This window comes from Pseudophryne corroboree (assembly GCF_028390025.1).
Source record: "Pseudophryne corroboree isolate aPseCor3 chromosome 3 unlocalized genomic scaffold, aPseCor3.hap2 SUPER_3_unloc_4, whole genome shotgun sequence".
Classification (NCBI taxonomy): Eukaryota; Metazoa; Chordata; class Amphibia; order Anura; family Myobatrachidae; genus Pseudophryne; species Pseudophryne corroboree.
The window spans coordinates 3,276,069-3,302,469 of record NW_026967530.1 but is presented as its reverse complement, the minus strand read 5'-3'; the positions used below and the strand labels follow the sequence as shown (position 1 = coordinate 3,302,469).

Sequence of the window (26,401 nt, the reverse complement as noted above, 5' to 3'; positions counted from 1 at the left end):
AAGCTTACAATCTATAGGGAAATAGGCATAGATACACAAGGATAGATGCTACCTATTGCATAATGGTCCACCAGATTGCTAGGTTCTTAATGGGTTGTATGATGATACCCCACAAAGTTATCCAAGTGTCAGGAGGGTGTGAGACTAAAGAATGCAGAGTGTTTGCCTTTGTCTGGTCCAACGGGACGTCTGTCTGGCAAAATCGATGAGAGGGTCGGTTTTTGAAGGCTATGGCGTAACCTCGAGTGACTACTTCCCATACCCAGGCATCTGAAGTGGTCTTCAACCATTACTGGGTATACCCTAGAAGCCGGCCCCCCACCCTGGGATCCCCCAGGGGGAGGCCCACCCCGTCATGCGGCAGACTTATCGGTCTTTGCTGCTGGCTGACGGGCAGCCCAGGCTCTTTTGGGCTTCGGCTTACCAGGTTTGGAAGTGCGGGCCTGCTTATGGTACGCCTGATCTTTTGCTTTATCTGAAGGATGGAAGGGGCGAAAGGATGTACCTTTGGCCTTCGACACAGAAGGAGCTGTATTAGGCAGACAGGCAGTTTTGGCAGTAGCCAAGTCAGCCACTATCTTATTTAAGTCCTCCCCAAACAGAATATCTCCCTTGAAAGGGAGTACCTCCAGGGTTTTTCTAGAGTCCAGATCCACAGACCAGGATCTCAGCCACAATATCCTGCGAACCAGGACTGACGTAGTAGAGGCCTTGGCTGCTAGGATACCGGCATCAGAAACCGCCTCTTTAATATAGCGAGAAGCTGTGACAATATATGGCAAGCATTGTCTAGCATGGTCAGAGGAGATTTCAGCCTCTAACTCCAAGGCCCACGCTTCAATAGCCTCTGCCGCCCATGTCGCTGCAATAGTGTGCCTTTGTGCAGCACCCGTGAGGGTGTAAATCGCTTTTAGACAACCCTCCACACGTTTATCCGTAGGCTCTTTTAGAGATGTGACGGTAGTGACAGGTAGAGCTGAGGAAACCACCATCCTAGCCATATGTGAGTCTACTGGAGGAGGCGTTTCCCAATTCTTAGACAGCTCTGGCGCGAGGGGATAGTGAGCCAGCATCTTCTTTTGAGGCACAAACTTCATACCTGGGCTTTGCCAGGGTTCCTGACATATATCCACTAGGTGGTCAGAGTGAGGTAAAGCTTGTTTAATCACCTTCTGATGCTTGAACCTATCAGGTTTCTTGGGGGGAACGGATGGGTCGGGATCATCCGTAATCTGCAGAATTAACTTAATAGCCTCCAAAAGATCAGGAACATCCACATGTGAACTACCCTCCCCATCAGCCGTATCTGAGTCAGAACCTGTGGGGTCAGTGTATGTGCTGTCTTCATCAGACGAGGTGTCAGTGACAGCAGTGGATTGTGAGGAGACGAGCACTCGCTTAGAGGACCTCTTGGACTTAGGCGAGCGATGGTCAGACTTTGTAGTAGTCAGGGACTGGTTCAACTTCTTTAATTGAGCAGATAAATCGTCCGCCCACGGCGGGTTAGCTGCAGGGACCACATACGTTTGTACAGGCATTGGGGGTTCCATAGGGGGTGTTAGTTTATGAACTAGCGTATGCAGAAGCGTGGAAAAAGCGGCCCACGGAGGGTCAGTATGTGCCTCCGTTGCCACAGTCCCACTGGGGGGCAAGGAGCCCCCGGAACCAGAGCCCACAGCTGCTATATTCTCCCCATATGTGCCTGTGGCTTCAGCAACACCAGCAGTGTGTTCAGCCCCAGAACCGTTACCCTCAGAAGCAGGCATGTTATAACTTGCAGTATGAGGTAACACAGTACAATTATTATTTTTTTTTTTTGAGAAAAAGTTTTTATTGAATTTTGAACTTTTAACAAGATATTCATAAGATATACATTACAGGTATCACACATTGGTACATATCGCATTCAACTGTCAAAGAGCAGTGGCAGAGTATCTATCTATGTACAATATCGAGTGAGTAAAGAATCAAACAGGCACGCATGCCAATGTATCGAAAGCTGTCAATAGATAGTGTAATACATTTGGTGTGTACCGTAGCTAAGGGCGAAGGAATATCTCTTAATGAAGCATTATAGCTTATAAAAGAAAAACAAAGAGTAAGTTTAAGATTAGAAGTAGAAGAGAAAAGAGGTAAGGAGGGGGAAGAGAAAAGAAGGGAGGGAGGATTGGGAAGGGAGGAATGGTCGGGCGGTCCCAGTCACCTGGGCAGTGCGTCAGATTATCCTCAGTTGGATAGGGTATTGTGATGGTTCCCATTATCTTATATGGTAGATAGTGGAGGTTCAGCACCGAAGTGTGACGTCCAGGGTGACCACGTATTGCTAAAATTATCAGGGGTGTCCCGGAGAACCGCTGTAATACGTTCCAATCTATAGGTTTGCCATATAGCATTAATGGTAGCAGGGGTCGTGGGGGGTGACAGAGATTTCCAGTTGGCCGCAATTTGGCATTTGGCCGTATTTAAAATATGCTTAATTAGCTTTTGTTGGTGGCGAGGGGTGTGAGGTATTGGGCGAGAGAGCAGGGAATAGAGAGGAGACATCGGGATCGTCAATCCGAGGACCTTAAAGATAAGTCTATGGACCCTAGTCCAATATCCCTTAATTTGCGGGCAGTTCCACCAAATATGCAGCAGGGTTCCGCGCTGGCCGCATTGACGCCAACAGTTATCCGAGCAGGAGGGGTAAATTGAATGGAGACGCGATGGTACCAGGTACCAACGGTAATATAGTTTGTAGGCATTTTCTTTAATTCGGACCGAAATGGAGCTCGTGGAAATTTCTTGCCTGATCTCAGACCACTCATCTGTCGTCAGGGTTTCACCTACCTCCCGCTCCCACGCTACTTCGTGGGGTTCCTTCGGGGGCGAGTTGTGAGCTAATAAGATTTGATATATAGTTGAGAGTAAGCCTTTAGTTGATCGGCAGGTACAGCAGAGGGATTCAAAGCTCGTTTTACCTCCCACGGGCGGTGTTCCAGAGATAGAGGCAAAAAAGTGGCGTATCTGCAAGAATTGATAAAAGGTTGAGCGTGGGAGCGAGAAACGGGATTGTAAGACGTCAAACGTGGGGAACGTATGTAGCGGGGCGATGTCTAGAAGGAAAAGTGAATTATGGCTGGTCCAGGACTCAAAAGCTAAGTGGTTCTCCCCTGGCGGGAATGCCGGGTTGTTCCACAGAGGGGTGAGTAGAGGGTGAAAGGAGCGTAGCCGGTAAAGACGTAAGCAAAGGTCCCATATGGCAAGGGTGAATTTCACTGTGGGCAACAGCGAGGAAGCTGGGGGACGGCTATTCGGTCGACACCAGAGCAAGCTGTAGGAGGAGTATCTGTGGAGTGTGGAAGTCTCTAGTTGCGTCCAGATTCTGTGTCCAGGATTATCGTGCCAAAGGACACATGTGGTTAAGTGAGCAGCTCTATAGTATTTAAGGAGGTCAGGAACTCCTAGACCCCCTTCTAGACGATGCTTTTGGAGGATTCGCATCTTTACTCTGGGCTTTCGCCCTGCCCAGATAAATCTGGTGAGGTCTGCTTGAAGATTTTTAAGGATTGAGGTGGGGACGTGGATGGGAAGAGTTTGCCATAGATATAACAGACGGGGCAGTAGTGTCATCTTAACGGCCGTCATTCGTCCAAACCAAGACAGGATGTATTTATTCCACTTTGTCATATCGTGTTTAATAGAGGTTAAGAGTCTGGGAAAGTTGGCAGCATAGAGACCAGAGTAGGACTTAGTGAGATAGATGCCCAGGTATTTGAGTTTATCAGCTCGCCAAGCACATGGGAAGGCGGCCTGTAGGAGTCGAAGATCTGGGTCCGCGACATGTAGGGCTAATATTTCGGTTTTGTCTGAGTTAATGTTGTAATTTGAAAATCTGCTATACGTAGCTATCTCCTCTATCAGATGTGGGAGGGAGGCAGGTGGGTCAGTCAGGGTGAGAATGACGTCATCGGCATATAGAGCAATTTTGTGATTGTGAGCTCCCGACGTGACACCAGATATGTTACGGTTTAGTCTAATTCTAGCTGCCAACGGTTCCATAATAAGGGCGAAGAGTAGGGGGGAAAGGGGACAGCCCTGTCGGGTGCCGTTGCGTATGGGAAGAGGATCAGAGGAAAGGCCATTAATTAAGATAGAGGCTGAGGGGTTCTGATACAGCGAAGTAACGCCGTTATAGAAGGCGCCATGCAGGCCCATATTTAGGAGTGTTTGTTGTAGGAATGGCCAAGCTACCCTATCGAAGGCCTTTTCTGCGTCGAGAGCCACGACCAGCGTCGGGAGAGACTTGTCTTGTGCCAACTGGATAAGGTCAATGAGGCGCCTGGTATTATCTGCGGCTTGTCTGGAGGGAATGAAACCGACCTGGTCGGGGTGAATGAGGGCGGGCAAGAATGGAGCAAGTCTATTAGCCAAGATTTTGGCGAAAAGCTTTAGGTCCACATTCAAGAGCGAGATGGGTCGATAGTTCTTCATCTCCATCGGGTCCCTGTCAGGTTTCGGAATGAGGATAAGGTTGGCCCTGGTGGTGGCTGTGTCGAATGAGTCCCCATCTAGGATTGCGTTAAACAGAGATTGGAGCATGGGGAGCAAAGAGGTAGTGAATTTTTTATAATATAGAGCGGTGAAGCCATCAGGGCCAGGGGCTGCGGTGCGGCGTAATTGCTGAATGGCCACTGAGATTTCCTCTGTGGAGATGGGGGCATTGAGTGTCAATATATCCGAGTCGGAAAGTTTAGGGAGTTTGCAAGTGGAAAGATAGTCTCTGAGTTTAGAGACGTGATCAGGATCTGCATCAAGAGTGGAAGGGAGATTGTACAAGGATGTATAATAATCCCGGAATTGGGCGGCCATTCGCGATGGATCATATGTGGCAGACCCGTCCGCACAGCGTAGGGATATAATGCGATTTTGAGTGCGTTTCGCTCTTAGTTTTTGGGCTAGCAGGGTGTCAGCCTTATCAGATTTCTCATAGAACCTTTGGCGTGCCCATAATAGTGCCTTGACTGCCTTTTTGGTGAGGATTTGGGATAGCTGACCTTTAACTGCTAGGAGTTTGGAATATGTTTTCTTTCTGGGGCGGCGCTGATGCAGAAGGGTCAAGGCGGCAAGTTCTGTTTCTAAAACTCGGATCCGTTGGGCTTCAGTTTTCTTTTGGGCAGCCGAAAGGCTTATAAGGTAACCTCGGATGGTGGCCTTATGTGCTTCCCATATTAGGGAGGGAGAGACGTCAGGAGTCGCATTTTCCGCATAATAGTTAGCTAAGGCGGTGGCAATATCAGCTACGGTGCATTTTTTAAGCAGAAGGGATTCATTTAGCCGCCAGAATCTGGTGGGGAGGGGTGAAGAGGATGAGATCTCGAGCAAAACAGCGGAGTGGTCCGACCAGGAGATAGGGAGCGTCTGGGCACTGAGGAGTTTACGAGTAGTGTCTCGGTCGACGAATATATAGTCTATGCGGGTATAGAGGTCGTGGGGCGGGGAGTAGTGAGTGAAACCCTTCGCTGAGGGGTACAAGGTCCTCCAACTGTCATACAGGTTATATAGTGTTAAATGTGTCTGCAGACGCTTGGCTAGTTTGGCGGGAGTAGAAGTAGTAGGGGCGGGGCGAGATCTGTCATGGAGTGGATCCAGCGTGACATTGCAGTCTCCACCAATTATAATCGTGCCCGTAGGAAGGCGGGATAGGCTGTCAAAAAAGGCTGTAAATAGAGAGCCCTGCTGCGCATTAGGGGCATATATGGAGGCCAAGATCAGGGGAGCTTGGTTATAGGAACATGAAAGGATAACGTAACGGCCCTGGGGGTCCAAGATAGTATCATGAACAGTTATAGGGAGGCCTCGACGTATCATAATAGCGGTTCCCCTTCGTTTGGTAGGCATGTTTGAATAATAGACATGTGGAAATTGTTTGCAGGACATAGAGGGGTGTGGGGGTTTAAGATGAGTCTCCTGAATTAGTACCACATCAGATTTTTGTCTGTTAAAGAATTGGATGGCCATGGCTCGTTTGGTGGGAGAGTTAAGGCCATTAGCATTAACCGATATAATTTTCAGGGTCATGGTGGGAAGAACTGTGGGTGACGCAAATAGAGGGGCGGGATGGGAGCGGTCCGACCATGGGGATGGAGAGGGGGAAAGGAGAAATAGAGACAGAGAGAAAAGGGGAAAGGGACTGTATGAAAATACAGAGGGGGAGAACCTTTTCCTGTAGAAGGGCAAGGTTTAACACTAAAAGGAAAAACGCCATCCTGGCGTATCCTTCGGGGGGGGACGTGGCATTGTGACAGAACGATAAGTAGGGTAAGGAGGGGCATAGGGAAGGGAGAGGTTGTAATAGGAACGACCAAGTGACAGGGGGGAATAAAGGTAGCGAGGAGGATCGCATTATTGAGATAAATAGGAGTAGTGTGAGCGGTATAGATATGATGAGGGAGAAGGATAAAGCATGCAATGGTGTCGGATACTAAACCAACATCGGTCCTACCAGGAGACTATGAACAGTAACAAATGAGCGCCACGCTAATCATAGGCCAACATGAACAAACATGAAAACAGACTATAGAAATAATAAAAACATAAATAAAATTTGAAAAAAGAAAACAGCTTGACGCTCACGCGTAGCCAAGTGGACCGCGCCGTCCGAGGCGTCGCAGCCAGTCGGCCACGCAGAGGGCCTGAGCAAACACATGTGATTACTTAGCGCGTCAAGGCAGTAGAGTATGCAGATTGGGTTATTCAGCAACTATACGTATCACATTTAACAAGGATTGTATCATGGGGTGCCTGCGAGCAATCAAGTAGAGGACTACTCCGGGGCCGGGGCCCTTGGGCTTGAGATCAAGGGTGGCATCTGGTCTTGGGTCAAAATCGACATCAGTCTAACCAGGAGATTATGAATAATAACAATAATAAGTGTGCACCATGTTAATCATAAACCAACATGAACAGACATGATAACATACTATAGAAGTAAAAATAAATAAATAAAAAAGAAAAACTATTTGACTCTCACGCGTAATCAAGTGGACAGCACCGCCCATGGCGTCGCAGCGACTCGGCCACGCGGAGAGCCTGAAAAACATATATGAAAACATGGCAAACCGAAGTATGAAGGCCTTCATACTATAGAAATAAAAAATAAAAATAAATAAATAAGACAAAAATATAAATGGAGAACTATTTGACTCTCACGTGTAACCAAGTGGAGAGCACCGCCCATGGCGCCGTAGCCAGCAGGTCACGCGTAGAGCCTGAAAAACGTATATGCATACGTGGCGAACCGAGGTATGTAAGCTTTCAGTAATTATTGAGTGTACATTTAACACGGGTATCTGAAATCTTTCAAGTAGAAGACCATTCCGGGGCTGGGGCCCGTGGGCTTGAGATTGAGGGTGACATCTGGTCTTGGGTTGATTCAGGAAGATCTTCAAAAATGCCAAAAGTTTTAAGTAGATCAGCTCCTTGCGTTGGTGTCTTGACTGTGAAAGTCTTCCCATTCTGCGTTACCTGCAGTGAGAAGGGGAAGCCCCACTTATATTTTATGGAGTGGGCTCGGAGAACCTTGGTAATATGTGCTAGGTCTCTGCGCTTCTTGAGTGTAGAGGGGGCAAGGTCCTGGAACAGCTGTAACTGGGAGCCCGCATAAGACACCGTCGGTAGACCTCTAGCCGCCAGCATGACCCGCTCTTTGGTGGCGTAGTAATGAAAACGTATAATGACGTCTCGTGGCGGTTGTGTCGGAGGCGGTCTAGGGCGGAGGGCCCTGTGGGCTCGATCTAGCTGGAGAAGGGCCTCGGGGACATCCGGCGTCAGTTGTAAAAAAAGGCTCTCCAGATACTCAGGGAGAGAGCTGGGGGACACAGTTTCAGGGATGTTGCGGACTCGGATGTTATTCCGACGATTGCGGTTGTCCATATCCTCTAGTTGTTCTTTGTACGCTTCCATATCTGCCCGAATATCCAAAAGTTCCTGTTCCACCACCGTTTGAAATTGGCAGACGTCGTCCACTTTGCGCTCTAGTGTATCTGTGCGGGAGCCCAAGTCGGCTATTTCGGATCTGAACTCAGTTAAAACCGACCTCATTTCTGACTGAATCGTTTTTGTAACGATAGCCACCACATCCTGAGTGGTCAATGGGTTGCTGGAGGTGGCGATGTCAGCTGGGTCAAAGGATTGTTCAGTTGATGGGGAGCTCCGGGTGGAGGAGCCGGACTTCTCCCAAGCACGCAGGATACTAGCTTTAGGTATCTGAGAGTTCTTGCGGTTTTTTTGCGACATTGTAAATAAGGCGCTTTGTACCAATGTAATAGAATAATGCAATATGTATGGCAGAGCCCCCTGTCACTTCGTGGTCGTTATGCTTAAGGAGCCATGAGCTCTATGAGGCTCAGCGAGCGGGGAGAGAAATCTGGTTTGGTAATGGAGTGCAGGTCACACTTGCAGGTCGCTCTTGCGGTGGGTAGGTGGGGTGAGGGCTATCCAAGCACCTGCACTGTGGGACCGCAGCTTTCCTCGTAGTTAGCGAGGGGAGGGTGGAGGGTCGGTGGTTCCGTGCCTCCAGGGCGCGGGCACTCCCCAGGAATCCAGGTTAGGATGCCGTGTCGCAGGAGGTCCAGGGGTCCTGTGTCGTTGGCTTCAGACAGGCTATTACTCGTGGGGGTAAAATAGAGAAGTCGCGGGTCCCGCAATAAGCAGCGGGCCGCGAGAGGGCTCAACCGTCGGGTCCGGTGGTGTCTAGGAGCCGCTTTGTCTGTCAGCAGGCAGTGATGATGGCCGGTGACCTCAGTGGGGTTCGGCAGGCAGGAATCCGTTTGGTATCACCCCACAGCTCCAGACACCCCCACAGGCAGTGGGGAGTGAGTGTGCTTTAGTTAATATAACAGTCCTGGGTGTGATATCAATTTGGTGAGGTGTGGAGTTGTGAGCCAGATAGCTCAGAAAGGGCTCTCTATGTGGGCAGCCTGTGTGCACTGTAACTTTGAATCCAAGATGGCCGCCGCAGCTGTGACAGGCTGGAGGATGTCTCCTTGTGTGTGGAGCCCGTGGGTCCCTGGATGATTCCCTCCCTATAACCAGGTACCTGAGGGTCTTGGGGAGGTCTCCAGACTGCTGTGGGGTCCAAGGGGTGTCCGTAGGGCGCGTCCCGGGTCCCGCTGCGGCCGCGCGCCGGTCTGGAGCTTCCCGCCGGGCCTCCTCTAAACTCGAGGCCCCGGCTTCAGTGGTTGGCATAGGCCGCAATGCCGGATTCGTCCGCTGTATGACAGCGCTGTCCAGGGACGCACAGCAGGGCACTCTCCTGCGGCAAATACCCCACCTGGGTGTGTTTCACTCCAGGTTTGGCTGTGGATAAGGGGTATATTTGGATTTATCCTTGGGAGCTCCTCCGCAGCACGTCTGCTCCAGGATACAGCTAGCACACAGTACAATTATTAGCAGCACTATATCCCTAAACCCAACCCCCCGCGCCGTGTAGTCAGCACAAGCAGAGATACAGGAGAGATATGGTGACTAAATCACAGAGAAAAATACGTAATACAGTATATCTTTGTGAAAATCCTATATTAAATAACACCTGACGCACCAAGTATAGGGATAGCAGGTTGAGTGAAAGACACGAGATGGACACCACTCAGCTATCAATGCACACACAGAAAGTCACAGTCTGTACAATGCAGAGGTTATTACAGACAATAATACTGCACTGGACTAGCTTACACAGCTATATAACAATAGATATAACACTACACAGTAAGAACTGGATGTATATCACAGGGTAATTGTACTATAAACCCTGACTAAGTGCACTCTTTCTTACTAACACTGACTAAAAAGGCAGGTAGAATACTTAAGTGTCATGTAAAGTCACAGCGCTGACAACCAGGCGGCTTTACATAGGAGGATTTGCCCAAGCAGTCCCAGGAACAGTGAGCTGAGGAGTAATGGCGCCGCAGACACTGACAGGGAGTGAGGAAAAGACAGAGATGCAGCTCCAGGGCGGGAACACTTGCTGGAAATGGCGCCCTGGGGCTGGGGGAGGGGCTTCAGGTTTAAGCCTTATCCCCCTTGCTGGCAAAACCACCGGGTACTGCGGGCTACTGAAAATGGTTTAGAGTGAAAACCTGACCTGCGCCCATGCCTTGGTGATCTAGTGGGATCGCCTGCACTGCCACAATGTGCACCGCCAGAGCGCGCGGCCCGCCTCCCACTGACCGCGCTGGATTGCGATAAAGACTGGGTCCCGCAAGCGGGACCCACTTACCACCTCCCGAAGCGCAGCCACGCGATCCTGGAGAGCCCCAGCCGTGTGTGTCTAACATGAAGAAAACCGGAGCCTCCGCTGTAGGTACCCGGCAATCAGGGCTCGGGAGTGTACAGCGCCGCTGGGGAGAGCCGGAGCTGCAGCAGAGAATGTCACAAGACATTTACCACCGCTGCTGCCCTTGTAGTCTTCACTTTTTACCTCATAAAAAACTTTTCTCAGGGCTGCCTGGAGCAGCCCCTCTGTTATGTGCCTGCTATCTGCAGCACCAACTACAAAACTGAGCTCCTGTGCAGGGAGGCGGGGTGATAGAGGAGGCAGCGCTGTGCATTCTGGGAACAGTCAAAGCTTTGAGCCTGTTGGTGCATCGGATCAAGATCATACTCTAAACCTCAATGTCTATCCTTGTGGAGCCCAGTGTACCTTGCAGAAAGAGATTTAACATTCGGTACTGGCTGTAACCCTTGCTTGGCGTTATTCCGTATTCCCAGGATCAGGTACATCTCAATAACCACTGCTAACTCCTCAAATGTCTGGGGGTCAGCCTGCAGGGCCCAGTGTTTTACCCCACAGTCTAATACCTGTATAGCATGGCCCAAAGCAACAATCTCTACTACATGTGGAGCCGTATGTTTCTCTAGCTGTAGCCACGCTTTACTCAGTCTGGCTAGCTGAACTCTTAGAGGCTCAGGTTCAGCCACCAATTATGAAACCCCTAGGCTTTACTAGAGGCCGTCACCCCAACTCTGCTGAGTAAGGCCTCCTTCAAGTGAGGGTATGGGCTAACTTCCGCTACCATCAGGTCAGTATAGGCTCACTGTGATTCCCCTGTGAGACAGGGAGCTAACCTGGAAGCCATTCCTCCTCCGGCCACTGCTGCACGCAGTGCATTTAAAAGTGCCTCAGTCTCATCTGAGGGTGTGAGATTTTGTAACACTTCAGGCTCCTGCCCACCTTTCCACATCTCCATTAATTCAGCATGCAACAATTGTATTTGGGTTTGCTGGCCTGTATCCAATTCCGCAAACATCTTCAAAACTTCCTCCATATTTCCCCGCTTTTCATATACAAATTTAGCAGTCTTAATTAAATAGCTAGGGTAAGTCAGTTTCCCAGTACACTACCTCAGCTGGTTACCCTTAACACTGCATACCATTCCCTGGGTTCCTGACCCATACACAGGAATTAATAACCACTTTATAGTGTCACAGCTTGCAAGAAGACACACACACACACACACACACACACACACACGTATCCGCTGCTGTTTAAAGATTCAAACTCAAGCCAATGTGCATTGGGTAGCAATGCGTCCTACTGCCGCAGTGGGTGGATCCTTTTAGGGTTTGCTGCGATTATCATCCAGCAATTGTGTCCATGTTCAGGTACCAAATGTGACAGGAATCACCTAGGCAGAGTATACTCCCAACAAGCTTTATTTCCACCTCCAGCAGGAAACCGCTTCACATATAGGTTTTGCAGGTCAGGTTTACAGGCAGTTCTTAAAACAGCAGTATAACATTCCAAGTTCAGGTAATCAAAAACAGTGCATATTCCAAATGGCTCCTAAAGTAACCCCAGACTCCCACATTTTGCCTGGCCACTTACTGGCATCAGGAGCAATGACCTACTGAACAAAACACATTTTTAAAGACCGCTAACAAGGTGAAGTGATTAGCCCAGCTGTGGTTAATCACTGACTTGGTGAAAACCGGGACTGGATTCCATCAGACCTGTTGCTGCAGTTCCAATCCTGCAAAAGCCTGCCGTACCACATTAACCTCATGTGGAATCATGCTGTCCCTGCCCCAGTATTTTGTACTGATATACATTTAATTCTCTGCTGCCCCATATGTTCATTTGCTAAAAAGAATGTCCTTTCCTGAACAATTCAAAATAATTGCAGTGTAAATAGTTTTGGAAAATGTACAACTAAAATAAGCTTCATACATATAATAATAATTTAATTGCAAATTTTTTGTTTTCAACAGATGGATCCATTTGCAAAAAATCTCTAGGAAGTGTCCACCACGATAAACCAGTAGCGACTGTAGATCGTTTACCGAAAAACATCAATAAAGAACAAACTACATATGAGGATTTTACACACACTGACGTCTATACACCTACAGATCATACACAGTGTACATCTACTCATATTAAGGAGGAACCAGTCTCATGTGATGGAGGAACCCTCACAGACACTGACATTTATACACCCACAGATCATACACAGTGTACATCTACTCATATTAAGAAGGAACCAGTCTCCTCTGATGGTGGACACCTCACAGACAGTGACATTTATATACCCACAGATCATACACAGTGTACATCTACTCATATTAAGAAGGAACCAGTCTCCTCTGATGGTGGACACCTCACAGACAGTGACATTTATACACCCACAGATCATATACAGTATACAGCTACTCATATTAAGGAGGAACCAGTCTCCTCTGATGGAGGAACCCTCATAGACAGTGACATTTATACACCCACAGATTATACACAGTATACAGCTACTCGTATTAAGGAGGAACCAGTCTCATGTGATGAAGGAAACATCCTAGATAGTGATAATTATACACCTACAGATCATACACAGGATACACCTACTCATTTTAAGGAAGAACCAGTCTCATGTGATGGAGGAACCCTCACAGACCGTGACATTTATACTAAAGATAATTCACAGTACACAGTTACTCGTATTAAGGAGGAACCCATCTCTGATGAAGAAGAGGAGCTCACTGACACTGAGATTTGTCCAACCACAAATCAGAGACCAAGTCCTTCTACTGATGTTGCTAAGGAATCTGTCTCACGTGAAGGAGGAAAGCGCAAAAACAACGAGGTTATTACGTCAGAGCCAGCATTAAAGTTAACTGTTGTAGGACATGTGGAAACAGCTGTTGGGAACCAGAAACACCTAAAAAAACGGAATGGCAAAAAGGCTGGAAAAAAATCATCAGTATACACAGTCCATCAACGAGCAAACACAATGGAGATCTTGTACAACTGTCCAAGTTGTCACAAGGGGTTCTCGAGTAACTTGGACCTTGCTCGACATCAAGTTATTCATACTGTAGATAAACTGTTCATATGTAACCTATGTGGGAAAAGTTTCACAGAGATGTCCTTCCTTGTTAAACATCAGGTAATTCACACCGACTTAAAGCTCTGCGTTTGCAAAGTGTGTGGAGACTGTTTCTATAGTGAGACTTCACTCGCTAAGCATCAGAAAACTCACTCCTTACCATTGATTTGTTCAACATGTGGGAAATGTTTTTTCATGAAGTCGGAGTTAGAGATGCACGAAAGGAAGCACACGGGAGACCGTCCATTTGGATGCCATGTGTGCAGTAAACGTTTTACTGTCCGAGCTCTTCTTAAGAAGCATCTGCTGATGCACCATCCGGCGGAACTCAATCAGAAATGATGGAAGATTCATGTTGTGGTGCGCTAGACCTGATCTGTTCGATTGTTCTACATAACCAAGTTTAATTTTCAGAAGTTCCTAGATTTTAATTTACTAAAAATGTTCAATGTTGAAAATGTAACAAAGGAAATGTTTTCCTACTGGCTTAAACCTGTGTTTAGGATGAAAAATGGGCCCATGTGGTCTAAACATCAGGATCAATTTTGTAGATTTGTAAAGCTTAGTAAAAACATAAACTTGCGCAATCGCACACTAGCCTGTTTTTATGGAGGTACTTAAAAGTTGTTGAACCCATGAAAATTTTATTATCTGACAGTTTTGACACTCTGACCATTTAACACAATGGCCCTCATTCCGAGTTGTTCGCTCGCAAGCTGCTTTTAGCAGCTTTGCACACACTAAGCCGCCGCCTACTGGGAGTGAATCTTAGCTTATCAAAATTGCGAACGAAAGATTCGCAATATTGCGAAAGACTTCTCTGTGCAGTTTCTGAGTAGCTCGAGACTTACTCTTCCAGTGCGATCAGTTCAGTGCTTGTCGTTCCTGGTTTGACGTCACAAACACACCCAGCGTTCGCCCAGACACTCCCCCGTTTCTCCAGCCACTCCCGCGTTTTTCCCAGAAATGGTAGCGTTTTTTCAAACACTCCCATAAAACGGCCTGTTTCCGCCCAGAAACACCCACTTCCTGTCAATCACATTACGATCACCAGAACGAAGAAAAAAACTCGTAATGCATTGAGTAAAATACCTAACTGCATAGCAAATTTACTTGGCGCAGTCGCAGTGCGAACATTGCGCATGCGCAGTTAGCAGAAAATCGCTGCGATGCGAAGAAAATTACCGAGCGAACAACTCGGAATGACCACCAATGTTAGCTCTAATAATGAGACCATGGAGATAATGCAGAATTGAATACGTGGCTGTTTGCCGAGTGTTTCTTGCGTCCTTTCGTGCTTTGCATGCTTAAAAATGTGGTGCATACAAATCCAGCCTATGCAGAACCTACGCATTTCGCCATATGCATCTACTCTTGTGACGGAGAGGCAGAAGGTGGGTGTGACGAAGGTGGGTGTTTTCTAACGTAGGCAGAGTTCAGGAAGGACGTCTTACTCAGATTTAGATACAAGTTAAAATACTTTTGTGTCGAGAATAGGGCAAGCGAGAGAAGTCTCTGATGATGTTGACTTTTAGTAAGACAGTCAGATATGCTACATACACAGAAGCGGGCACAACACGAGAAGTATACTGGTGTGTACATGTCTGATCATACACATCTTTTCCATGCACAAGTATTTGAAGTAATGTTCATGCACTTTTCCAATGCTACACGAGCCCCAATAAGTATTATTGCAGCAGCAGGTCTTAGTCTTATATCGATGTCGGTTACCACGGATTTCTCATGCATGCTATCTGAATTCTTTGTGTTTCAAAAATCTGATTATATATTACAATGGTTGAAAGATTTATTTATTGCTTTCAAATATCCAGTTGATAGATGTTTGTCCCAGCCAATAACAGATATGAAATCAGAACTTCAGAGCAGCAGAATTGGAGTTGGGATGTCGTTATGTCCTTTGTTGTGTTCCTTAAACTCGACATCCCCTCAGTTTGTCACCAACCACAGTCTACAGGAACATGGGCCCTCATTCCGAGTTGTTCACTCGCTAGCTGCTTCTAGCAGCATTGCACACGCTAAGCCGCCGCCTACTGGGAGTGTATCTTAGCATAGCAGAATTGCGAACGAAAGATTAGCAGAATTGCAAACAGAAAATTCTTAGCAGTTTCTGAGTAGCTCCAGACTTACTCCTACACTGCGATCAGTTCAGTCAGTTTCGTTCCTGGTTTGACGTCACAAACACACCCAGCGTTCGCCCAGACACTCCCCCGTTTCTTCAGACACTCCCGCGTTTTTACCAGAAACGCCAGCGTTTTTTCGCACACTCCCAGAAAACGTCCAGTTTCCGCCCAGAAACACCCACTTCCTGCCAATCACACTACGATCACCAGAACGATGAAAAATCCTCGTTAGGCCGTGAGTAAAATACCAAACTTTTGTGCTAATTTACTTGGCGCAGGCGCACTGCGAACATTGCGCATGTGCAGTTTGCGACTAATCGCTCCGCGGCGAAAAAAAATAACAACGAGCGAACAACTCGGAATGAGGGCCATTGTCTTCATATGCCATTCTCTCTACCTCAGTCTTTGGAATCCATATAGTCCTTGTATTGATTGGCACGTTATCCGCTTCTTGGTCATATTTTGGTTTGACTCCTTCAACTTTATACTTCCAGGCTAGTTCTCTGTAGGCTTCTGCTTCTCATATATAATGAATACATTCTGAAATTCAGAATTTTGAAAAAATAAAAAACAAACGTTAATATGGTCACACGATGTTCGTAGAAGTCACAGTTGATGACTTGAGGTCCCGCATATGGATTTCTTGCTGCACTTCTGCAATAGATGAGGACTGCCACGTCTGGGATTAAGGTAGTCTACTTCCAACTCTCCCCGATAAGAGTTCTGCTACATTTTTCTGCATTTACATTTACCCTTTGTGAACCTTTATGTAGTTATTGTCCTGTGTTGTAAAAAGTAGGATTGTTATTTCAGCTGAGTGTGAAGGGGAGCTGGGTGAATTTCGGGAGTGTGTTGGGCAGAGTTAATGATCTACTTTAATGTCCATGTGCTCTGCAATAAACAAAGTTTGTTTCCTATTGTCAGACGTTTCTGTTTTTCCACTAATCTCTCAATTCCTCTGTTGTGATCCAATAGCTCTGTAGCTTCTACGGGTAGCTAAGGGCACATTGATGTTTATGTTAAGGTGAGCCAGGTTTCACAATGGTAACATGGTCAGGAATCCAGTTAAATCATTACATGCAAAGGACAGAGCACATCTACAGAATCTGCCACTCCGAAGACCAGCGACAAGGAGGTCCGGGATTTCAGCCATGTATACCCAGAGTTTCTCAGGAAGCTTCTCAGTGATCTCACTTTCAAGTGACTCGGTTGTTCAGCTGCTTATACCACAGTGGTGGAGCCTCTCGACTGTCCTTTTCACCAATGTTTCCTACGTGTGCTGCCCTTTTAAGGTGTCCTTGACTAGAGCAGTGGATATAATGCTCAGTAGTATACTCTAATAAACGAATGTATTCCAGAGATGTGGCGGAATTTGGTGCAACAGGATATAGAAATTTCACGTACTTCGCATAAAACACAACGTAAAGATCTCCAAACAGTGTAAACTGATTGAGCCATAGTTAAGACTTACAAAGCCCTTCCAATGTCAATGGTTAGAGATCCGCACAGATGTTTTGGACCATAGTGCTGATTTTCTGTCTTAACTGCACATGCAGCTAAGTCACACCTTGCATGCATCCTGATTGATTTTGTATGGAATCGCAGAACCAATTAAGATACACGGTTGCAGAAGTGTATTGGAAATGTACTGGGTGGTGGCTATTTAGACGTACTGAGATAGCTGTCTTATGGGTTTCACGGTTGTGAAACTATCACTAGCATTTGGGCCTGGGCTTGTATTGGACATACTGGGGGCCAAAGAGCACAGGAGTCCCACAATTTTACATTTACCAGCCCTAGGCTTCACCAGGTAGGACCATATAAGGAAGATGCACAGTGTGAAGTCACTTCACCCTGATTCCACCACTACCAGGTCAGTGGGCACCAGGGTTGGTTTCCCCAGGGAAGTAAGGCCCAACAAAGACAAATGCTGGCATCCCCTCGTGGGTCCAACCTGCTCTAGTGCCAATAGCAGTAGGGTTCTTCTCGTACCCACCAGTGCTTTGGGTACAAAGGTAATAGTATTTGTGTTAGAGGTGAGCTACTGATCCCTGCAAGGCTGACAGGAAATAACGGTATATGGAGAACCACAAGTGACAGAATGCCTGGGTATCAAGGCCCACTGGTGCCTCTAGTACACCTGTAAAACAAAAATATTAAAATAAGAACAGGACAACACACATTGTAGAAACAATATTTGATTAAATAAAGACTCCTCCACACACCCCTGATAATATATGTATTACTTGCCTGATCCGATGGGAAAGGTACTCCTCTATCCACGTAGACATCCCAGGTACTTTGCAAATAAGCCCAATAACCCTAAGATGTGACATGTCCTTTTCCAGGCCCTGCCCACTAGTGAGTTCACAAGCGGGCACACTCTCCGTAGAACGAATAGGACCACACTGTGGGAACAGCTACGTTCCTTTGTGGGCTATTAGGTCTGAGTATAGGTGTGCACCTTCTGGCCTCCTGATCCAGATCCTGCATCCAACTGCGACATAGTCTGCACTGTTTTATATTTATATATAAATGTTATTTATTCTTTTTTTATTATTCATGATTTGGCTTTCCCCAAGTATGCTCACTTAATACATGCCTATTATAGGTACGTCACTCCACTGCGGCACTCATTCAGCCCTGCACCAAGTGTCGTTGCCAATGTTTCCAGTCTGCACACGCATATCGGTCACGCTCCAGACGCAAACCAATGGTTACCGCTTTACGACGCATAACAAAATTGCACGCAGAGTGATGGGGCTTCGGTGTACATTTCTGGGTGGTAACGGAGGTGGCGACCGGCGACTGCGTCTCAAGACACACGTGGCCATGTTCAGATGAAGAATCTGCACCACAATAGGGCTGGTGCGGCCAATGGTATGTCTTAATATGCACAAGGATGGAGTAACACCATGGGTGGGGCATCTCAGTAGGAAGACCATCGGCCAGGGCATTAGCATACAGTCCACCTCTGAATCAGGCCTGTGACCACTCTACCCTCATACATACAAACATAACAATCCTTAGGTCTGCAGGACACTATCCTGGTACTCATCCTACTCATCTCATCGCTCTTTCAGTGTTCGTTTCTCTGGATCCACCACCTCTCCACTTCCTCTAACAGATGGAGACCACAAGGCTTAGTTCTAGGTCCTCTGCACTTCTCTATCTATAATGTCTCTTGGCAAACTTACCGTCTCCTTGAGAATCCAGCATACTGTATTTCGATCCATGCACTATACATATATATATAAAAACCTCCTGATGAAGTCCAGCCTCTAGCTGGAGGCTTAAGAGACGAAACGTGTTGAGGGTAAATTGCACTGCACCAGCACTTTCTTCATCTCACTGAATGCAAGAACCAAGTTGTTTTATCATTTATTTTAATGTTTGTGGTTGTACAATGAAGCTTCAGTTAAATAGTATTTATTATGGGAATGAACACCTTTTGTACCCACATGAAAATCACCCACCAAATGGTTGAATACTGGGGATCCGCTTAGGGAATCCCAAGCGTGTGTCAATCTGCAGGAGAAAGCTGCAGGGATGGTGGTGGTGAGGGTAGGACTTAGGTTTAGGCTGCAAGGTGGAGGGTTAGGCTGTGGGAAGGGGGGGAGGGGGGTTTAGGTTTAGGCTGCTAGAAGGGAGGTTTAGGGGTCCATTGGGGGAAGGTAAGTATACTTACCTTCCCGTTGGGAATCTCAACATCGGGATGCTTTGGTCGATATTCTGACTGCCGGCATCCCGTACGCTGGTATATAAATCTGAATGCTGAGCCTGGGTGAAATAGATCTGCTTAATCTGAGAGGCTCCCATTAACCCCGTGATGACAGCAGTGTCGCGAAAGATTACACCTAGACACTGTCGACCCTGAGTCCCAGACCCATATATACAAGGGTGGTTCAATAAATAAAGTAACAAGACCTCTCATTGTGTAAATGTATTCAACTTGTACATATACGTATAATCAATAGTATGGTCTTAGGGCCTAATTCAGACCTGATCGCTGGTACAATAGCGATCGCTTCCTGAAGCCCTTGCTGGAGTGCACCTGTGCACCCCGTGAGATGCGAAAGCATCTCGGGGCTGCGATCGCCTCTGCCTGACTGACAGGCAGAGGCGGTTGCAGGCGTGTCCGGACCGCGGCGGCTGTGTGTGACGTCACACGCAGCCGCTGCGACCCAGAACGCGGTGGGTAGCCGCACGCCAGCATAAGTAGGGAGCTACTTGGCGGGTATGAATCCATTGCCGCCGTGGGGGGGGGGGGGGGGGGAGGGGCACATCTACAATCAGGTATGAATGGGGGGCCCTTAGTAAAGATTATTTTACCACATCGTCCCCATATTTCTCTAAGCATAGACAAAATCAGGTCAAGAGCTCATGAAGGATGATGTGCACAGCACCCACTGAGATGTTCAGTTCATCAGTAAAATCACTAACTCAAATGTGTCAGTCCTCCTGAATCAGGCCTTCAATGCGGCATAAATTGTCATCTGTGGTGCACGTGCTTGGCCGACCCGATCGCTGCTCATCTTGAACGTCTGTCCTGCCCGTTATCAAAGGCAGCGCACCAAACCTGTTTCAGTGGCATGACGCTATCGCCGTACACCTCGGCAAGCTGGCTATGAATTCCAGCTGCTGATGCGCCCTTTAGATGCAGGAATCTGATCACACTACGCACCTCAGTGTATGACCGTGTCTCCACCACCCCGCCGTCTTACACCTGATGCTGGGACAGTATGACTGACATCTGATCACACTACACACCTCAGTGTGTGACCCTGTCTCCACCACCCCCGCCATCTTACACCTGATGCTGGGACAGTGTGACTGATATCTGATCACACTACACACCTCAGTGTGTGACCCTGTCTCCTCCACCCCCGCCATCTTACACCTGATGCTGGGACAGTATGACTGATATCTGATCACACTACACACCTCAGTGTGTGACCCTGTCTCCTCCACCCCCGCCATCTTACACCTGATGCTGGGACAGTGTGACTGACATCTGATCACACTACACACCTCAGTGTGTGACCCTGTCTCCTCCACCCCCGCCATCTTACACCTGATGCTGGGACAGTGTGACTGACATCTGATCACACTACACACCTCAGTGTATGACCCTGTCTCCTCCACCCCCACCATCTTACACCTGATGCTGGGACAGTGTGACTGACATCTGATCACACTACACACCTCAGTGTGTGACCTGTCTCCTCCACCCCCGCCATCTTACACCTGATGCTGGGACAGTATGACTGACATCTGATCACACTACACACCTCAGTGTGTGACCCTGTCTCCTCCACCCCCGCCATCTTACACCTGATGCTGGGACAGTGTGACTGACATCTGATCACACTACACACCTCAGTGTGTGACCCTGTCTCCTCCACCCCCGCCATCTTACACCTGATGCTGGGACAGTATGACTGATATCTGATCACACTACACACCTCAGTGTGTGACCCTGTCTCCTCCACCCCCGCCATCTTACACCTGATGCTGGGACAGTGTGACTGACATCTGATCACACTACACACCTCAGTGTGTGACCCTGTCTCCTCCACCCCCGCCATCTTACACCTGATGCTGGGACAGTGTGACTGACATCTGATCACACTACACACCTCAGTGTGTGACCTGTCTCCTCCACCCCCGCCATCTTACACCTGATGCTGGGACAGTGTGACATCTGATCACACTACACACCTCAGTGTGTGACCCTGTCTCCTCCACCCCCGCCATCTTACACCTGATGCTGGGACAGTGTGACATCTGATCACACTACACACCTCAGTGTGTGACCCTGTCTCCTCCACCCCCGCCATCTTACACCTGATGCTGGGACAGTGTGACTGATATCTGATCACACTACACACCTCAGTGTGTGACCCTGTCTCCTCACCCCCCCCGCCATCTTACACCTGATGCTGGGACAGTGTGACTGACATCTGATCACACTACACACCTCAGTGTGTGACCCTGTCTCCTCCACCCCCGCCATCTTACACCTGATGCTGGGACAGTGTGACTGACATCTGATCACACTACACACCTCAGTGTGTGACCTGTCTCCTCCACCCCCGCCATCTTACACCTGATGCTGGGACAGTGTGACATCTGATCACACTACACACCTCAGTGTGTGACCCTGTCTCCTCCACCCCCGCCATCTTACACCTGATGCTGGGACAGTGTGATATCTGATCACACTACACACCTCAGTGTATGACCGTGTCTCCACCACCTCCGCCATCTTACACCTGATGCTTGGGCAGTATGACTGATATCTGATCACACTACACACCTCAGTGTGTGACCCTGTCTCCTCCACCCCCGCCATCTTACACCTGATGCTGGGACAGTGTGACTGACATCTGATCACACTACACACCTCAGTGTGTGACCTGTCTCCTCCACCCCCACCATCTTACACCTGATGCTGGGACAGTGTGACTGACATCTGATCACACTACACACCTCAGTGTGTGACCTGTCTCCTCCACCCCCGCCATCTTACACCTGATGCTGGGACAGTATGACTGACATCTGATCACACTACACACCTCAGTGTGTGACCCTGTCTCCTCCACCCCCGCCATCTTACACCTGATGCTGGGACAGTGTGACTGACATCTGATCACACTACACACCTCAGTGTGTGACCCTGTCTCCTCCACCCCCGCCATCTTACACCTGATGCTGGGACAGTATGACTGATATCTGATCACACTACACACCTCAGTGTGTGACCTGTCTCCTCCACCCCCGCCATCTTACACCTGATGCTGGGACAGTGTGACTGACATCTGATCACACTACACACCTCAGTGTGTGACCCTGTCTCCTCCACCCCCGCCATCTTACACCTGATGCTGGGACAGTATGACTGACATCTGATCACACTACACACCTCAGTGTGTGACCCTGTCTCCTCCACCCCCGCCATCTTACACCTGATGCTGGGACAGTGTGACTGATATCTGATCACACTACACACCTCAGTGTGTGACCCTGTCTCCTCCACCCCCGCCATCTTACACCTGATGCTGGGACAGTATGACTGATATCTGATCACACTACACACCTCAGTGTGTGACCCTGTCTCCTCCACCCCCGCCATCTTACACCTGATGCTGGGACAGTATGACTGATATCTGATCACACTACACACCTCAGTGTGTGACCCTGTCTCCTCCACCCCCGCCATCTTACACCTGATGCTGGGACAGTGTGACTGACATCTGATCACACTACACACCTCAGTGTGTGACCCTGTCTCCTCCACCCCCGCCATCTTACACCTGATGCTGGGACAGTGTGACTGATATCTGATCACACTACACACCTCAGTGTGTGACCCTGTCTCCTCCACCCCCGCCATCTTACACCTGATGCTGGGACAGTGTGACTGATGTGATCACACTACACACCTCAGTGTGTGACCCTGTCTCCTCCACCCCCGCCATCTTACACCTGATGCTGGGACAGTATGACTGACATCTGATCACACTACACACCTCAGTGTGTGACCCTGTCTCCTCCACCCCCGCCATCTTACACCTGATGCTGGGACAGTGTCACATCTGATCACACTACACACCTCAGTGTGTGACCCTGTCTCCTCCACCCCCGCCATCTTACACCTGATGCTGGGACAGTGTGACTGACATCTGATCACACTACACACGTCAGTGTGTGACCCTGTCTCCTCCACCCCCGCCATCTTACAGCTGATGCTGGGACAGTGTGACTGACATCTGATCACACTACACACCTCAGTGTGTGACCCTGTCTCCTCCACCCCCGCCATCTTACACCTGATGCTGGGACAGTGTGACTGACATCTGATCACACTACACACCTCAGTGTGTGACCCTGTCTCCTCCACCCCCGCCATCTTACACCTGATGCTGGGACAGTGTGACTGATATCTGATCACACTACACACCTCAGTGTGTGACCCTGTCTCCTCCACCCCCGCCATCTTACACCTGATGCTGGGACAGTATGACTGATATCTGATCACACTACACACCTCAGTGTGTGACCCTGTCTCCTCCACCCCCGCCATCTTACACCTGATGCTGGGACAGTATGACTGACATCTGATCACACTACACACCTCAGTGTGTGACCTGTCTCCTCCACCCCCGCCATCTTACACCTGATGCTGGGACAGTATGACTGATATCTGATCACACTACACACCTCAGTGTGTGACCCTGTCTCCTCCACCCCCGCCATCTTACACCTGATGCTGGGACAGTGTGACATCTGATCACACTACACACCTCAGTGTGTGACCCTGTCTCCTCACCCCCCCCGCCATCTTACACCTGATGCTGGGACAGTGTGACATCTGATCACACTACACACCTCAGTGTGTGACCCTGTCTCCTCCACCCCCGCCATCTTACACCTGATGCTGGGACAGTGTGACTGACATCTGATCACACTACACACCTCAGTGTGTGACCCTGTCTCCTCCACCCCCGCCATCTTACACCTGATGCTGGGACAGTATGACTGATATCTGATCACACTACACACCTCAGTGTGTGACCCTGTCTCCTCCACCCCCGCCATCTTACACCTGATGCTGGGACAGTATGACTGACATCTGATCACACTACACACCTCAGTGTGTGACCCTGTCTCCTCCACCCCCGCCATCTTACACCTGATGCTGGGACAGTGTGACATCTGATCACACTACACACCTCAGTGTGTGACCCTGTCTCCTCCACCCCCGCCATCTTACACCTGATGCTGGGACAGTGTGACTGATATCTGATCACACTACACACCTCAGTGTGTGACCCTGTCTCCTCACCCCCCCCGCCATCTTACACCTGATGCTGGGACAGTGTGACTGACATCTGATCACACTACACACCTCAGTGTGTGACCCTGTCTCCTCCACCCCCGCCATCTTACACCTGATGCTGGGACAGTGTGACTGACATCTGATCACACTACACACCTCAGTGTGTGACCTGTCTCCTCCACCCCCGCCATCTTACACCTGATGCTGGGACAGTGTGACATCTGATCACACTACACACCTCAGTGTGTGACCCTGTCTCCTCCACCCCCGCCATCTTACACCTGATGCTGGGACAGTGTGACATCTGATCACACTACACACCTCAGTGTGTGACCCTGTCTCCTCCACCCCCGCCATCTTACACCTGATGCTGGGACAGTGTGACTGATATCTGATCACACTACACACCTCAGTGTGTGACCCTGTCTCCTCCACCCCCGCCATCTTACACCTGATGCTGGGACAGTATGACTGATATCTGATCACACTACACACCTCAGTGTGTGACCCTGTCTCCTCCACCCCCGCCATCTTACACCTGATGCTGGGACAGTATGACTGATATCTGATCACACTACACACCTCAGTGTGTGACCCTGTCTCCTCCACCCCCGCCATCTTACACCTGATGCTGGGACAGTATGACTGACATCTGATCACACTACACACCTCAGTGTGTGACCCTGTCTCCTCCACCCCCGCCATCTTACACCTGATGCTGGGACAGTGTCACATCTGATCACACTACACACCTCAGTGTGTGACCCTGTCTCCTCCACCCCCGCCATCTTACACCTGATGCTGGGACAGTGTGACTGACATCTGATCACACTACACACGTCAGTGTGTGACCCTGTCTCCTCCACCCCCGCCATCTTACACCTGATGCTGGGACAGTGTGACTGACATCTGATCACACTACACACCTCAGTGTGTGACCCTGTCTCCTCCACCCCCGCCATCTTACACCTGATGCTGGGACAGTGTGACTGACATCTGATCACACTACACACCTCAGTGTGTGACCCTGTCTCCTCCACCCCCGCCATCTTACACCTGATGCTGGGACAGTGTGACTGATATCTGATCACACTACACACCTCAGTGTGTGACCCTGTCTCCTCCACCCCCGCCATCTTACACCTGATGCTGGGACAGTATGACTGATATCTGATCACACTACACACCTCAGTGTGTGACCCTGTCTCCTCCACCCCCGCCATCTTACACCTGATGCTGGGACAGTGTGACTGACATCTGATCACACTACACACCTCAGTGTGTGACCCTGTCTCCTCCACCCCCGCCATCTTACACCTGATGCTGGGACAGTATGACTGATATCTGATCACACTACACACCTCAGTGTGTGACCCTGTCTCCTCCACCCCCGCCATCTTACACCTGATGCTGGGACAGTGTGACTGACATCTGATCACACTACACACCTCAGTGTGTGACCCTGTCTCCTCCACCCCCGCCATCTTACACCTGATGCTGGGACAGTGTGACTGATATCTGATCACACTACACACCTCAGTGTATGACCCTGTCTCCTCCACCCCCGCCATCTTACACCTGATGCTGGGACAGTATGACTGATATCTGATCACACTACACACCTCAGTGTGTGACCCTGTCTCCTCCACCCCCGCCATCTTACACCTGATGCTGGGACAGTGTGACATCTGATCACACTACACACCTCAGTGTGTGACCCTGTCTCCTCACCCCCCCCGCCATCTTACACCTGATGCTGGGACAGTGTGACATCTGATCACACTACACACCTCAGTGTGTGACCCTGTCTCCACCACCCCCGCCATCTTACACCTGATGCTGGGACAGTGTGACTGACATCTGATCACACTACACACCTCAGTGTGTGACCCTGTCTCCTCCACCCCCGCCATCTTACACCTGATGCTGGGACAGTATGACTGATATCTGATCACACTACACACCTCAGTGTGTGACCCTGTCTCCTCCACCCCCGCCATCTTACACCTGATGCTGGGACAGTATGACTGACATCTGATCACACTACACACCTCAGTGTG

At 49.0% G+C, this 26,401-nt stretch overlaps 1 protein-coding gene across 1 annotated transcript in view; it reads left to right on the top strand.

Annotated features, from left to right (window-relative positions):
- LOC134984170 (oocyte zinc finger protein XlCOF7.1-like) overlaps window positions 1-16,422 on the top strand; it is a 62,071-nt gene extending 45,649 nt beyond the window's left edge. The window contains exon 5 of the mRNA XM_063949794.1: window positions 12,250-16,422. Coding sequence (XP_063805864.1) covers window positions 12,250-13,700 — 1,451 coding nt within the window. The 3' untranslated portion in view covers window positions 13,701-16,422. The remainder of the gene's footprint in view (window positions 1-12,249) is intronic.
- Window positions 16,423-26,401: the final 9,979 nt, after the last annotated feature.